The sequence below is a fragment of the Gavia stellata genome, chromosome 12, assembly GCF_030936135.1.
Source record: "Gavia stellata isolate bGavSte3 chromosome 12, bGavSte3.hap2, whole genome shotgun sequence".
NCBI classification, from domain to species: domain Eukaryota; kingdom Metazoa; phylum Chordata; class Aves; order Gaviiformes; family Gaviidae; genus Gavia; species Gavia stellata.
Window position 1 is genome coordinate 14,927,482 of NC_082605.1, and position 15,894 is coordinate 14,943,375.

The 15,894-nt window shown below is 54.5% G+C and overlaps 1 protein-coding gene across 5 annotated transcripts; it reads left to right on the forward strand.

Moving 5' to 3' along the window:
* Positions 1 to 3,838: 3,838 nt before the first annotated feature.
* IMPDH2 (inosine monophosphate dehydrogenase 2) lies at positions 3,839 to 15,894 on the forward strand. Of its 5 annotated transcripts, XM_059823018.1 has the most exons (15): positions 3,847 to 3,945; positions 4,027 to 4,075; positions 4,179 to 4,280; positions 4,655 to 4,729; positions 5,196 to 5,402; positions 7,542 to 7,629; positions 8,245 to 8,444; positions 9,543 to 9,633; positions 10,362 to 10,457; positions 11,854 to 11,925; positions 14,116 to 14,259; positions 14,472 to 14,616; positions 14,702 to 14,845; positions 15,226 to 15,309; positions 15,629 to 15,894. In XM_059823018.1, exons 1-15 carry the CDS (start codon positions 3,848 to 3,850, stop codon positions 15,648 to 15,650), a joined length of 1,617 nt encoding a protein of 538 aa, XP_059679001.1. In that variant the 5' UTR covers position 3,847; the 3' UTR covers positions 15,651 to 15,894. The 5 variants fall into 5 exon arrangements, with proteins under 5 accessions (XP_059679005.1, XP_059679001.1, XP_059679003.1 ...); XM_059823022.1 differs by lacking the exon at positions 11,854 to 11,925 and having other exon boundaries at positions 3,839 to 3,945; XM_059823020.1 differs by lacking the exon at positions 11,854 to 11,925 and having other exon boundaries at positions 4,655 to 4,714.

A 15,894-nucleotide genomic window follows, 5' to 3' on the forward strand; every position in this document is an offset into this window, starting at 1 on the left:
AGTCTTGTTCTCAACTGCATCAGGGCTACTGTCTGCTTTGGTGTACATAGAATGGATTGGGCCATCTTCAAGCCTCCTGTGCTGGGGTAAGAACAGATCCAAAAGTAGTAGAAAAGAGCCCTCTGAGCATACGTGGGGCGGAGGACTTGCTGATAGTGTAGTTGCTCATCCCGTTGCTGGTCTGAGTGCTGCTAGACACTGATTGACTGCACAGTCCAACCAAACTGCATTCTCATCGAAGTTTAATAGTGACTTACTTGCAATTACTGTTTGGACTCTTAAATCACTGTTAAGCAGGATGTAAACTGTCTTCCACCCTATATGGGGCTTTTCTCCCCATCTTCTTGCTGGAGCTGCTCCTCTCAAATACTACAGGGAACGTACCTTATCCCGATGTTTCAGCCTGTTCTGTTTCACTGGTGCCAATGCATAGGAAAGAGCCCTTCTCAGCTTTAGCATCTTCCTACTTTAAGGAGCATCTCAAATCTTCTTCCAGAAGTCTCACTGACATGCTGCCCCAAAATCTCTGAAGCAATCGCTGTGTCCCCTACTTGTCGGTTCCCTTTGTTGTGTGGCTGAAGCTCGGCTCTCAGCACTGCAGTCACTTTCCTTGTATAACCTTGTGCATGGCAGCCACGTTTGCCTGCTTCTCCATTCTCGTTTGAGCTCATCAGAATGGGGAGGCAGATTGAACCCACTTAACAGCAGCAATAAACGGCATCTAGAACTTGAGAGGGAACTGCAGGAGAGAACAAGGTGGAGGGTATGTCTCAGAAAGGCAGGGTCCAGTTGCAGCCCAGAGCCTCGCTTGATAATGAGTGTGCAGCCTATATGCAAAATACGTCTTGTCTGTCCCTCCCATGTTGACCCTGGTCTAAACAGCACATGTGATTGGCATCCTGCAAAGTGACCTTCAGAACTCTCCAGTAGCTTTGCCCCGTGAGTAACTCACACTACAAATCATTTTAAAGAGATGCACTCAACTATTTTTTTAATTTAATTTTACTCTTATATTCTCTGCTCTTTGTAATCTGCTTGGAAATAAAATGTTTTTCCCTGCAGCCTTTGTTGTAGTCTGTTTGAGAACCATTAAACTTTGTCTGGTGTTTCTATTGGAACAGAAGCCAACTTGCCTGTTTACTGCTGTGCCTGTGCTCTAGCTAACAGCTGAGACTGGTGTGTGCGTCTCCCAGATAGGCTTAGCAAACCTTTGTTAGTGCTGTCCTTATTTAAAATAAAGGCTAGAGAGACCTGTTAAACTGATCTTGGTCTGGCAAGATGCCTCCTGTTCTGCTGATACTATGACGGGTAACGCTGACTCGAGAGTGTCTGTCCTTGGCAGGTGGCGTTTTCCTTTGGAAGGCTGCGTTTTTGAACTCAGCCTCTGGGATGAGTATCTCAGTGCCTTTACTGGTTACTGCTTTCGGTGGTGTAAGCCTAGACACTTTATTTACTGCAAAGGACAGTGCTTTTCTTAAAGCTTCATTGCCCAAGCGAACTGCAAACAATGGGAAATCAGTGTCTGAACAGGTGAAATAAGCTCTTAGCTGAGAATTGACCCAGGAATTATGTAAAGAAGTAAAACCAGGGTGAAATGCAATCTTTTATAGCAGAGCGTCAGGGAACAAGAATTGAAACCCTGTGAAGTTCAGGGCATAGCATAACAACGCACACTTAACACGTGGATGTAGGAAGGTGGCCTCTGTGTTGCTATTCTCAGTAGTAGCAATAGGATCGCTACCTATCTCTTGGCTTAAAGTTTTAAGTGCCATTGTGGATCCTTGTCGCTGGCTCTTAACTATGCAAGGGCTGTCTTTTCTTAGTTACGTGAGGGCCCCTGGAAGCCACGCATCCCCTTCCTCACAGCAAAGTGAACATCCCTGCGCTGAGGCATGCACCCTCCTTTCCTGCTAGAAACAAAGCCACAATCTGGTGGGAAACAACTATGACTTTTAGAAGGTGCAGCCTCTATTCTGTGCAAATTACTGCTGTTGAGACCAAACAAGCCACCTGAGAGTCCTGCTTCTGTCCATAGCATGGTTCACTCGTTTGGGGTTTTTTTACCACTGTGTAAAAGTCAACATCAGCATCTACCAAAGCCTAGCTTAACTGGTCTGTCTCTAAACTCTGCGTTGTCTTTTGGAGAACCTTACTCAGACCAAAACATGCTCATCCAAACTACAGGACTGAACCTGACCGATGAACCTCACAGCATACAAGGGCCATTTGCTTCCCAGTATTTTGGAAGACCTGAACAGACATCTCTGAGTTTCCTGTGTCCTATATAGCAGGGTACCATGAGTAATGCTTATGTTTTCTTAAAGCTACTTGCTGATCTTTGGACAAAGATTTAATCTACTGCAGTAAGACAGTTAGAGGAACAGGAACACCATTCTTTAGTTCCCTGAACTTGTTAGTGTTAAATACTGGGTTGTCTTGGAGAGGCTGTCGTATAAGAGCAGGCTGAGAAGGGGTCTGGTTGTCTCATTTCCCTGGTGCTCTAAGGCCAGATCTGGTATATCACGACAAGCAAACCAACCGTCAGAGGAGGTTGTTCTATAGCCCATAGTACAGGAACTTTTCCTGGCACCCAAATGGGTCTGCGGGGAGGGGAACAGCTTCATCCTGGAAACAGCCCAACACTGGTTCCTGCAGCTCTCCTCTACGGCAGATCCGTGTTTGTGCGGATTCCTCTCCTGCAAGCACAGTCCTCCCTACTCCTGCTACTGCTCTTCTCTGAAATCCTCCCTCCAGCCGCCCTCTGCGGCACAGGCAGGATACGCCGAGACCCCCCAGCATGCAGTACAGTGCAGCCATCCTCTTCACACTATTGGTGTGTATGGCCTGGCGGCTTTGGGAAGAGGGGGCTTGCGTGAGGCTAAGGCCCAGCTGGAATCAGCTCAGATCCTCCCCTGCGGGACGGCTGCCTTGGTGCGATTCCCTCTCTCATCTGCGCCTTTCCTTCCCCTCTGTTGCCTCACTCCTGCCTCTTGACTTTCATCCTTCTTGCAGATCGCTTCTGACGTACAAAGTTGCATTGGATTCTGCTGGTGTTCCAGCTCCGCATCCACCACAGATCCGACGAGCGCGTTCTTATCTTTCTTCTGAAGCTGCTGGAGTGCCTAGCGTTGAACTCGACGCCCAGCCCGCTGGGCCCAGTGTCTCTCTGTGCAAATCGTCCACGGCTGGTCTTTTTCAGGTTATTTTCTAAGCACATGTCACACCATACGGGTTGGACTTGTGCAAGCAAAGCCGGGGAGCGTCAGACGGGACTGCACCGGGCCATGCCTGGAGCTCAGCTCGCTCCTTACTCCTTCCTTCCTATAGACGGAACTAGCTGCTTGGCTTGAGCAAAAAAAGGCCCGTGGTGGCTCCCGGCGTCCGCGCTGACCCTCCTTCACGGCGCTGGACACGCACGGGCCCGCTGCCGCGGAGCCCCTTCTGTCGCCGGGCCGCGGGCAGGAGGCACTGAAAGCGGCTGCGACCCCCGGCCGCGCTGTGTCCCCATGCCCGAGCCCGGGGCAGCCCTGACCCATCTCCTCCGGCGTGGCCGCGGCGTGGGGGACCGCGGGGCAGCAGCCTCCGGTCCGGCCCCGCAAGCCCCGGGCAGGCCCGGCCCGGGGCGGGGAGAGCCGTGCGGCCGAGGGCGCCCGGTGGCCCCCCGCCCGGGAGGGGGCGAGGCCGCCGCCCGGCCCCTTCCGGCGGCCGCTCTGGGCCGCGCTCTGGCTGGGCGGGGCACCGCCTGAGCCCTCGCGGCCGCCGTCGGGGCGCGCGTGCGCTCGGGGGCGCGCGGGGCGGTGCGGCGCGGCGCGGCGCGGCGGGCACGCGGCGGCGGCGGGCCGGCGCCATGGCGGACTACCTCATCAGCGGCGGCACCGGCTACGTGCCCGACGACGGGCTGACGGCGCAGCAGCTCTTCAGCTGCGGCGATGGGCTCACCTACAAGTGAGTGGGGCCGGGGCCGGGGCCGGGGTCGCGGTGCGGCGCGGTGCGGTCGCTGACGCCTCTTCCCTCGTTACCCCCCAGCGACTTCCTCATCCTCCCGGGGTACATCGACTTCACGGCGGACCAGGTGGTGAGTGGCCGGGGCCGGGGAGCGGGCCGGGGGCCGGGGCCGGGGCTGGGGCCGGGGCCGGGGCCGCCGCTCACCCCCCGCCCGCCGCCTGCCTCCCCGCCAGGACCTGACCTCGGCGCTGACCAAGAGGATCACCCTGAAAACCCCGCTGGTCTCCTCCCCCATGGACACGGTCACCGAGGCCGGCATGGCCATCGCCATGGCGGTGAGTGCCGCCCCGCGGGGCGGGCGTGGCCTGCGCTGCCCCGGGCGGGTCCCCCTGTGCCGCCCTTACCGGGGTGGCGGGGCGCCGGCCCGGGGCGGGGTGGAGGTGCTGCCCGAGGCACACGCCTGTCTGCTCCGGCGTCCCCGAAACGCTCCGCAGAGCCGCCTGCAGCCCCCGCGGGGTGAAGCCGTGCCTGGGGCCGCGGGCGGGGAAGCCGAGCCTGCGGGCGGGCGCCCCGCTCGTCCCCCGCTTTGCTGCGGTGGCTCCCCGAGGGCGGCCTGCGTGGTCCCGCTCCCGCTGCCCGGCTGCTGGATCCGCCCGGTGAAGGGCCGGGCAGGTTGTGCAGCGACTTACAGCCGCCTTTGTGTTACCAGCTGACAGGGGGAATTGGGTTCATCCACCACAACTGCACCCCGGAGTTCCAGGCCAACGAAGTGCGGAAGGTGAAGGTGAGTGGCTGGAACGGCAGCGCCGAACCGCGCTCGCAGGGCGCTTCGTGGAGGTGGGCAGCGGAGTTTGGCCCTGCAGAAGGAGCTGTGACAGAAGACCATTGAAGTCTGCTGGATCTTGGCGTTTCAGAACGGTAGCGCTGCCGTGGTCGCCTGCACAAACCTCTTGTTGTGTGTTAGGCCCTGTCCCACGCACAGCCTGGGATTTGAGAACTGCCATGCCTCCTGGTGTGGGAGTATTCCCCGTAATTTCAGGAAGGAGGTTAGCCTGGGAATTCTTGGGAATCTAACACTATTTGTGTGAGCCTTGGTGCTGGTTTGGGAGTCATCCTGTCAGCGAGCACATGGCCAGGCTGGGCAGTTGCAGACCTTTCTGAGCGGCCGCAGTACCCACCAGGCACGTGTCCAGCTTCTGCTCGATCTGGCGGTGCCGCTTAGCCTGGCTGCTGAATCTGCTTCTTTTCAGAAATACGAGCAAGGATTCATCACAGACCCCGTGGTGCTGAGCCCCAATGACCGAGTGCGAGATGTGTTTGAAGCGAAAGCTCGTCACGGATTCTGTGGGATTCCCATCACGGACAATGGGAAGATGGGGGGCAAGCTGGTTGGGATCATCTCATCTCGAGATATCGATTTCCTGAAAGAGTCGGAGCACGACTTGCCTCTCGGTGAGGTGAGGAGGGCTTGTGAGCAGCCGGTGGATGCAAGCGTTGCGTTAGGAAGCAGTGTGGCTTGTGATAAGAAGGGTGAGTGTGTGGCTGTAAGGATGCTGTGCCAACTGGAAGACGCAGCTCCACGTTAGCACTGCGGGTTCATCTTTAACTATTTCCAGGAGAGAGCATCTCATTTATGCTCTCTCTGCGACTCCTGCAGTGCAGATACAGGAGACTGGCCGTGACTCCTCCTGCGGGGTTGTCTTTCAATGTTGTGGAAACCATCCTTGCTACAGCTGGTGCTCTCCCATGGTTCAGTCGTTAATTCATGGTGTTCCTGGCTGCTGCTGTGGTCCCACGTAGCGTGCTGGTGCTGGCCAGGGCTGTAGCAACTGCACTGTGTCCAGCAAGCCCTCCAAGTGCCAGTCTTCCTTTTCTGGACTGCCCTTCTCTGTGTGCCTCATCTAGGCTACTTGCTCTTTAAAATAACTCCCTAAACTTGGAGACTGGCAGTTTAGTTTTTATAATGCTACACTGTCAAACTCCCCTCATACAGGAGAATGTTCTCTGCAATGCTGATGTTGATTCCTATTAGTTCTGGCATTCCCGTTACATGAGCTGTGTAACCGTAGATCTGCGGCACTGTCAGGTTACACCACTGGTGCTCTGCTCTTGACTCACCACTATTTTTAGCTCTTGCTGACCAAACCTGCTATCACATGCTCATCCCTGTTTGGTTTGAAATTGCCTATAAATACCTGTAACAAGAATCTTAAACCAGGAGGCGGTTATAAAAGTGCACATGGCTCTTTGAAGCGATTCTGGCCCGTTCAGAGGAGCCAAATAAGAATCTCCTCTCATCCTTTACATGGATCATTCAGCGCTGCAAAGTTGGAAGCTTGCTGCTGTGAATGTTTGGTGCTTGCCTCTGTCACCAGGCAAGGCTAAGGAGATGAATGATCTCCTAGATCTCTCCCTATTTCCTGTCCAGCCGTCACCTTGCTGAGCCGTTTGTTGCCATCCAGTTAAACACATGGGTCTCCTGTAGCTCGGAAAGCTCGTGGATCCCGCAGGCTTAGGGAGTGTGTCGGGATATATCTGATTCCTCAGGCTTTTTCTGAGATGTGGCTTCTGTCACAGACAGGATTTTGGGTGGATGCAGGCAAGGTGAACCTCTTTCCTGATGCAAAATGTCTGTTCTTATGGTGTAAATAACGAAAACATTCCCTCTTTTCTTTGTTGTGTGCAACTAATCTACCTTCCTTGAGGGTTAGAGCGTGTTCCCTTTTAGCTTTGCCTGGCCTTCTCGAGTAACCTTTTATGAAAATGTCCCATGTGAACGTTGTGATTGCAGGATGCAGTGGGTGGGAAGGGACCTCGAGGTCTTTTGTCAAACCTTCTGCTTGAGGCATGTTCAGCTGGAGCAGGTTGCCTGGGGCTGTGTCTGAGTCTCCAAGGATGGAGAGGTTTCACTGCCTCTCTGGGCTGCTCTTCCAGTGTTTGACCACTGTCGTGGTGAAAGCCTTTTTCTGTATACCATGTCAGATGTTCCCGTGTTCCAGCTTGTGTCCGTTGCCCCTTGCCTTTCCGCTGTGTTTTGGTGCTTGTTTGTCAAGAGTGAGCGTGGGTGAGCGTGTTTGTTTGGATTGAAGTGACTCCTTTGCCCTGTTGACCTTGCCAGTAGCAGCAGTGGGTTATTCTGAGCAGAGCCCTTCCAGAGCCTGTGTGCTGGGGATCGGTGCCTGAAAACGAGCTTGGGGGTAGCGTTTCTGCCAGAACAGCATGGGACTCTGGAGGTGTCTCCAGCCCTTATTTGCCTGCGCTCTATTAAAAGGGAGCACTGTTTGGGTGACATCCCAAACAAGGGTCATCTGAGAGCCATCCCTTGCTCTCCCTCAGCTTGCTGAGGCCCTCTGGCATCTCTTGTTTTCACTACACCGATGGGCTTGGGGGCTGATAGGCACTGCTTGCATGGGGACGGAGTATTGGAGGCTGTTCCTGTGTGTTTCTGGAGGCGTGTTGCTGTGCTGTAGGCTCCTTTGTCTGCAGAGCACTCCCACAGCGCTGCTGCAGAGCATTTCACGTGGGCAAAGGGGTTCAGTATTTTCAGATCAGTGCGAAGGAGTTTTTGTGACTTTTTATCTTCTCTCTCCCACTAGATTATGACAAAGCGGGAGGATCTTGTTGTGGCCCCGGCTGGCGTAATGTTGAAAGAAGCAAATGAAATTCTGCAGAGGAGTAAAAAAGGTACCTGCGAACGTCTGTGACGCAAGGGAGAGACGTGGAAGCACTGGGCTGGGAGCAGTAGTGGGTGAATGTGGGCACGCGTCCGTGCATGGGTGGAACGTGGAAGGGCTGCGTTCCAGCACGAGGAGAGGACAGTGAGGAGAGAGAGTGCCCGCAGCCCTCTGCCAGGGTACAGAGTTCACATGTGTTCATCTCAAATCTGTTTGAAGTTGAGGGATTCTTGGCAGCCCAGGAGCTGAAGAGCACCTGGCTGTCCAGCCACACGTCTTCAATCTTCTATCCTGGCCTTCACATTTTGGCCAGTTCAGCTCTCTTAGGGTTTGGTAGTTCAATTTTTAACATGGTGTCATGGGTGTAATTATTAAAAAAGATGCACTTGTTCTATAGTCGGTGTAAGGATACTGAGTCCTTCTCCAGTCCTGCAAACTCCTTGCTCTGTTTCCCGAGCCAGGGCTCCTGGTATCCATGGGCAAGCAAGATTTGGTAACACACCTCTTTGAGTCTGCACCTTCTACCAGTTGCTGCCTGCCTGATGCTCCTGGTCTGCCGCGCTGCTCCAGGCTAACGTCTGTCTCCTGCAGAAATCTGCAGTGATGTTCTTTCTGTTTGCTTCAGGCAAGCTGCCAATTGTTAATGAAGATGACGAGCTGGTGGCTATAATTGCCCGCACCGATCTCAAGAAGAACCGGGACTACCCTCTGGCTTCTAAGGATTCCAAGAAGCAGCTGCTCTGTGGTGCCGCTATCGGGACCCACGAAGATGACAAATACCGGCTGGACCTCCTGGTGCAGGCTGGCGTGGATGTGGTAGTGCTGGTGAGCCACCCACAGGCATCACACTGGCTGCAGGGGGTTGGGTGGTCTGAGGATCCGATTTGAACTAATCCCTCTGCTAGTGGGGCAGCAGCATGGCACTTACTGTCTTCGTTACAGGCCCTTTTGTGTTAGAAAATGACAATTTGTTGACACCTCGGTCTCATTCAGGTTGGAGTCCTCAAATAAGAGGGATTCCTCTTGCCTGGGAACTTACTCGACCTTGATTGAGTATGTCGGGTGCATCGAAGCCCTGAAGGCTGAGAAGAGAAACACTGTCGGTTAATACAGAGTCTTCCTCAAATGCTTCCTGCAGTCTTCCGCCATCCTTTCTGATGTTCCTAACTAGTTTTGAGTATTTGGCTTCTTGCAGTTTCCCTTCAACTGTTCAGTGTTTATTACCATGTTATTCTCTTAAATACCTGATGTTCAGGAGTGGTCAGGCCAGAGCTGCTCTGCTCATCTCCCCTTCCGGCCTGTAAGCTTTCTGGCACAGCAGTCACTGCCTGTATTTGCACATTGTTTTCTCATTGATTGTTAGCTTGCGAGTCCAGCATGCTCTGGGGGCATGGCTGAGCAGCGTTGCAGCTGGAAATGTTTAACAGACACCTCGAGTTGGCCGGGTCACGGAGGTTGGCAGGGTCTGAGCGCTCAGTGGTCGACATCTGGTATTTCAGCTGCTCTGCTGCGCAGCAGGGAGAAATGCATCCCCCCGTCAGCCCTTCTGGGTTTCACAGGGAACATTCACCATTTCACCTGTAGTTTGAGACAGGGCTGATCGTGTCCTGATGGTAGAGCCAGACAGTTCTTACTCACAGCCAGATGTGTTGCTTGTTGCCTACTATAGGAGCCACAGGAGTTAAATGTGAAGAATATTACTGAAGTCTTTATGATAAACTGCCTTGCACAGGGAAGGTACGTTACTGTCTTGGCAGCAGCTTCTCCTCTGGTTCTGTGCTCAATCTGGGGAGTCATTTTGCCGACTTAGCCAGCTTAGCAGAGACCCCAGTAAGCAGAGTGAAGATCTGAGGCTCTTCCAGAGCTGTATTTGTAGTCTTTTTGCAGAAATTCTGGTTGAAATTGGTTTTCTTTCTGTTGCAGGATTCCTCTCAGGGGAACTCCATCTTCCAGATCAATATGATAAAATATATTAAGGAGAAATATCCCAACCTACAAGTTATTGGAGGAAACGGTAGGCATGTGTTGAAGACCGTTCTTATCTTTAAATTACGTTTGTTTCTTAAACATAGAGGGAGCTGCAGGGACGTGAATGAAACGGCCGTCTTGGTGAACTTGAAATGGTTTCTTCTGGCTTGTGGAACAGAGCAAGACCACTCTGCAGATGCAGGGCAGTACCCTGCTGCTGCCACAGCTGCAAATATTTTGAAACCTTTGTTTTGCAGCACAGTGTGCTACAGTCCTCTGTAGCCCATTACACATTAGCTGCTTCTACACACCAGTTTCAAATTTTGGATGATAATAATAATGAGTATTGCTTAATGTGGAAATCTAATGGAAATATTCCCTGCCTTTTGACAGCAGAGTTCAGCAGTCCTTGTCTTTACCTAGCTGGTGTGTTACTGGTGCTGATGTTAGCCTGTGCTCTGCCCTTGCTACCTGGTGTGGCCCAGAGTGCTTGGCACCATGTGGTGACCTCTGCTACCTCAGCCTTTGGGTGTAAGCGTGTTGCAGAGTAGCCTAAAGGGCCAGTGTCATCTCACCCACTGGTGACAGCTGGGTCAGAAACTCACTGCTGCTTTTGCAGATAGGCCTGGTAGCAGTGGACAGCCCGACCTGGCTCTGACACAGGCTGGTGCCCTGGGTAGGGGATGTTTGCAGCCACGGGGGAAGCACCAGGGCAGAGCAGTGTCGCGTGCAAATCTGCTTCTCTCTCTTCAAACCGGTTTCTGCTCCCCACAGTTGTGACTGCTGCTCAGGCCAAGAACCTCATTGACGCAGGGGTTGATGCCCTGAGAGTCGGGATGGGCAGTGGCTCCATCTGCATCACACAGGAAGGTGAGAGAGATCAGCTATCTCCTAAATAGGCTGAAGACATCTGTTTAATAGAGATTCCCTGCTGAAAAGCAGCATAGCCAGGATGGACTTCTTCCGTTGTAAGGGCAGTGTCCAGCAGCAAGCTGTCTTTCACCCCCTTCGTCCAGGACGTTCTCATCACCTGGGTCAAACCTTTGGGGTGGCAGCAGCAGCAAAGGCATTTCCCAGTACTGACCGAGACTGAGTAGAGCAGGTGTGGCACGCGCGGCTTTGCCCAAAAGGAGCCGCTGGCTTGGTGCGGGATGGGGCTGGCGGGCAGCTCTGCAGGGAGAGGGGCTTACCGGATCCTCAGTGCTGACGGGTGAAGTGCACCGGGCTGTCTGCGCTCCCCTTCCCTCTGGCAGCAGTGTGAGTGATGCTTGAGTATTGGTCTGCTGGGCTCGATGCCTTTCTGCAATTTCCAGGCCAAAATGGGATTTCTGGCCGTTGTCTCTGCAGTTAGTCGGAGCTCGTGCAGGGCAGAGGCTGTGTCTCCCTTAGCTAAAAGGCAGAGAGGGGCCTCCCCGGGGCCTGGAGAAAGGCTGCCTTGAGGACAGGCTCGGTCCTTGTGTTTTGAACCTGGCAGGCAAGGTGCAGAGAGGTGGTGCAAGGTGCTGCAGCCCACGAACACAGCCCCTCTCTGCTTTGCTCCTTGGTCCTTGCCACAGGAGGCAGCAAGACAGTAGTTGATGGCTGAAGGAGCTGCATTAGCTCTGCCAGTTCCAGCGTGGAGCCTTTGAGCAGCCCTGGACCTAGGCAGTGTTCCTGCTTTGCCTGCCATGGGAGCGCTGGCTGCGGTGGGGGGGTTGCCAGTCAGGGCAGTCTGTCTTGGGTGACCTTTCTATGGAGGTTGCGGTGTCCTTGGGCTGACACTTCCATAGCCAGAGCAGAACCAGGATGCATGTGTCCTCCTCTGGCTCTGATGCAGAGGACTTGCTGAGGCATGCTCTGTTCTGCAGCATGGTGAACGTCTCCAGAGGGTGCCTCTCCCAGCTGCCGCGGGAGGTGGGGTTTGGTGCTGGTTTTGGGGAAGGAACAGAGCAGAGGTAGAAGGTGGCACTTCACAGGAGACGTGGTTGCAAAACTCTTTTAACTGCAGCTCCCCAGGTTTTTGGCCCTCTTAGGGCAAGAACTCTGGCTCTTTGGGTTAGGGGGGTCACCTCTCTGGATGGCTGCTGGGGTAGGGCGAGCACGCGCTGTGCACAGCCGGGCCCGGCTGGCTTGGATCTGGCCTCTGGCTTGGCTTGGGCTAGGAAGGGTTTGCAAGGTCAGCTCTGTCCCACACCGTATGCTCTGCCTAGTAGCAGGTCACTGCTGGGGTCCTTTGTTCTGCTGCTGTTCTTCTGTCTCTAAAATGTGTGTGTTTGTTTTTGTTTAGCTGCTCCAAAGATCCCTCCAGACCTAAAGTCCCACAGCCCCAAATGCCCTTCTACTGTCACGGGCACCTATAGTAAGTCACTTGCCCTGTTCCCAACCCTAATTACGTGTCTTGAAGCAGGACCCTGATTTGGCTGCACATGGCCCTACTGCTTGTTTGAGAATAATTTAGCTGTAGATGCACTTGGGGTTTTGTGGCTTTGGATACTGGTTTTGAATCTGAAATGGAAGCTGAGAAGCCTTTCTGAATTCCTAAAGCAGGGTCTCAACTGTCAAAGCTGAGGGCAGTCAGGCCTGTCTACCCTGCACTCCAAAATCCAGTTCAGGAGCCTCACTGGGCTTTCTGACTTCTTCTGGATCTCTAACTGGGCATGCCCCCGCTGATCCAGTGCTGGGAGGTGATCCCTGAGCAGTCCTCGATCCTGCTCTAAATCTGGCCCCAGTTGTGGGGAAGTTGTGCACTGGCTAAGCTTCACTTGGAGCTAGCTCCCCTGGGGTTACAGAGGGACTTAACTGCGTACGGCCACGTTGGCAGCTGCGTACCAGAACCACGTCTTTCCCCACCGACGCCTGATCCTCGTGTGGAGATCGAGGGCTCTTCCCCTGCCCAGCACAGGGTGCAGCTTTGTCTGCTCTGTACTTCTCTGATGCTGTTGGATCAAGCAGCCACCCGAGGCGAGCCTTGGGTTTTGCCCTTTCTCCTCCTTTGATGCACCTCAAAGGGAAGGAGGTTTCTGTTGAAGGTACCTGAAGGTTTTCTCTAGCAGATGATCTTGTAGGGCCACCCTTTGCAGGTACACTAAAAAAGACAAACGCTCACCCCGACCTCTTGGTGTGTGTGTGCTCTGAACCCTGCTTTGGAAGCCTGTGCTCTGAAGCTGTGGCGCTGGACGCTGCTGGGACAGTCGGAACAGTGCGATGCTCCCAGGGGCCCTGAGCCAAGCTGTTCCTTAAAGGGCTGGTCTCCGTGGTCACTGTTGTGAGGTTTCTGCAGGCCCTGCACTGTCTAAGGCACAATGCCATAGATACCAGGCTCTAGACCCTCCAAAGTGAGGTGCTTCTCTCCACAGAGCTCTTCCTTGCAGTGTTTTGCAGCCGCGACCTGGCCTTTAGCAGTGTGGTACCGAGCGAGACCATCTCTTTAAGACTAATGGCATTCATGTTAAAGCTGGCAGACTCTCCCTGGCTGGCTGAGCCCTAGCTTAACGCCAAGGGTTTTTTGATTAAAATCAGTTCTTTCACGATCTCAGCCTGGAGTCTGGCTGCTGAGCACTGGGAGCAGAGCAACTGCAGACTCCTGGCTTCGGCAGACCTCTGCCGGGGATGTGCACTGCCGGTGCTGCTGCCGGGCAGGCTGAACCACACCTGGAGTTCACGCTCCAAAGTACTAATCCTGCATGGCCATAATCTTACCCGGACTAACCATGACTGGAGAAGAGGCTTCCAGTTAATTGTGGGGAAGGGAAGTCTCCCTGAGAGAAGCTTACCTCAGCGTACTTGCATGCCTGTGGCTGACAAATGTGTTACAAGATGTCCCCTGTGCTGGTTTTCCCCTCACACAATGGGAAGCCTCTAACTGCTAGAGACTGGGAAGAGCAGGTAAATCCAAAGCTAATAACTCCCTTCCCATGGGGCAGCTAAACTTGACAGAATCCTTGCTGCGTTACAGGGCTGGAAAGTAAATTATTTCCTGTAAGCTATCAAATCGTCCTGCCCATTTCCTTTTCCACTGCTGCATGTGTGTTTGTGTGTGTGCAGATGTATATATATAAATATATACATACCAGCTCTCTCCCAGCCAGCTGCCTTTCCATGCAAGAAGCACATCATGCAGCTGCTGGGTATACGGAGAAGGGGTCTGGCACTGCTAGGAGAGAGTGAGCGGTGGGACATGGCTGTGTGCCAGGGATGCTCTGGAGAAGGGCTTTTGGAGTCTGCTCCGCTTCCTTTCCAAGCTTCCCACATGTCTGCTGTGCACCAGGGCAAGCTGTGAGTCTCAGCTGATCCCGGGCGTTCGATCAAAGACCCCAGTCCCCAAGGTCACCCGCAGCTTTTTGGAGTCGAGGGCTGTGAGGATGTCCCAGCAGGCATCTCCTGGGCATCCGTTTCTCTTGCAACTGGGCCTAGGGAAGGAGCATCCAGGGATTTGTGCGTTCCCGAGTGCTGGAGCATGTGTGTGCTGGAAGCCTAAAGGGCCTGCTGGGGAGGGAACGCGCTGCTGCCTGGGAGCTGACCCTTTCTCTGCTCTCTTCCCCACCTGTAGTGCTGGCGTGCGGCCGCCCCCAGGCCACAGCGGTGTACAAGGTGTCCGAATACGCCAGGAGGTTCGGTGTCCCCGTGATTGCAGATGGAGGGATCCAGACGGTTGGGCACATCGCAAAGGCCCTGGCACTCGGGGCCTCCACAGGTGAGCAGTGCATCAGGCGGCCGGGTCATGCATGTTGTAGGGAGTCTCCTAGGAAGGGTTTCTGTACGGCATTTGATTCTGGGCGCAAGGGCGTATGCCTGCAGGTGGCATGGGGGGGTCCAGCATAGTGCCGTGCCCAGGGCCCCTGAGGGTTTTTGTGGCCACAGCCTTCCTGCTGCTGACATGCTGCTCTTCATGATCTCTTGTGCCAGTGATGATGGGCTCTCTCCTGGCTGCCACCACGGAGGCCCCAGGTGAATACTTCTTCTCGGATGGAATTAGGCTGAAGAAATACCGTGGCATGGGCTCACTAGATGCCATGGACAAGAACTTGGGCAGCCAGAACCGGTATTTCAGGTAAGAGATGGTGCTTTGGGGCAGCAGATCAAGCTTTTGCAGCTTCTCTGCTTCACAAACTAACTTGACTTGTGCTCCCATGCAGCGAGACAGACAAGATCAAAGTGGCCCAGGGGGTCTCCGGCGCAGTGCAGGACAAGGGCTCTATCCACAAGTTCATTCCATACCTGATTGCTGGAATCCAGCATTCCTGCCAGGATATTGGTGCCAAGAGCCTGACCCAAGTCCGGTGAGTGCTTCCCCTTGCTTGTGCTCTGATTAGGCCACAGTGCTGCCATTTGGGGTCTCTGGGCAAGCTGTACCCCTGTGCGTTCTGCATGGTCTGACCTCGCTGTAGCTCTCTTCCCTCGTCTCCAGTGGCTACTGCGTCATAGATTTGCCAGCCCCAGGGATGCAGGAGCATGATCTCCTCTGGCATATTCTGCTGCTTGGGCCTGAAATGTTGGGATTACCTTACTCTGCCTGGCTCTTGGGAGCACAGCAAAGACCATTCTAGCTGCAGCTGGAGGAGCCAGTGTCCCTCGTCCCAGCTGCTCCAGCTGAACGTATGCCAGAGCACTGTCTTCCTTGGACTCTGGCTGGCATGTGACAAGTGTCCTTCCCCCTCAGAGCCATGATGTACTCGGGAGAGCTGAAGTTTGAGAAGAGGACGACCTCTGCGCAGGTGGAAGGAGGGGTGCATGGCCTCCACTCGTAAGTGCTGCTGTCTCGCTGCGGTGGGCGTTGGGTGGGAGTTAAGTGCTGCCGTCCTGTGCCTCAGGTGGCAAGCCAGCGTGCTGCTGGCTTCACCTCCTGCTGTACAGCTGGGCTCAGCCGCAGCCTGTCGTCTGGCCTGGGCCAGCGCTCTTCTCGCAGCAGGGCATGAGCAGATGAGCTGCTCATTGCCACTGTGCTGGGGCTCTTTACCACCATGGGCCAGCAGGCCAGGAGCTGTTCCCAACTGCATCTTTGGTCCTTGCCCTGGTCAGGAGGGTCAGTAAAAGGGCTCTCTGGTTTGCTGCTCCCCTCACAGGTATGAGAAGCGCCTCTTCTGAAGGAGGCCTGTCTGTGTCTGTCATCGTGCCACACAGCCCTGTGCCACCCTGTGCGGGAGCTGCTCTTGCTGCAGAAGTGCCATTACTCTGTGGGCTGCCTGGAGCTCCTTGTGTCCCTTGGCTGCTTCATCACCACGTGAGAGGGCCCACACGCTGCCCAGGAGCAGTGATCCTTGGCTCACGCCTGGAACCTTGCACGCGTTGGCCGTGTTTTACAATAAAAGAGGAAAAGACGTGCAACTGG

What these genes read in the sequence shown, in the direction of transcription:
- IMPDH2 (XM_059823018.1), top strand. Translation starts at nt 3,848, where the DNA reads ATGGCGGACTACCTCATCAGCGGCGGCACCGGCTACGTGCCCGACGAC. An exon ending in GCGTGGATGTGGTAGTGCTG is followed by an intron (nt 8,445 to 9,542) that starts GTGAGCCACCCA and finishes TTTCTGTTGCAG; the next exon opens with GATTCCTCTCAGGGGAACTC. An exon ending in GGCACTCGGGGCCTCCACAG is followed by an intron (nt 14,260 to 14,471) that starts GTGAGCAGTGCA and finishes CTCTTGTGCCAG; the next exon opens with TGATGATGGGCTCTCTCCTG.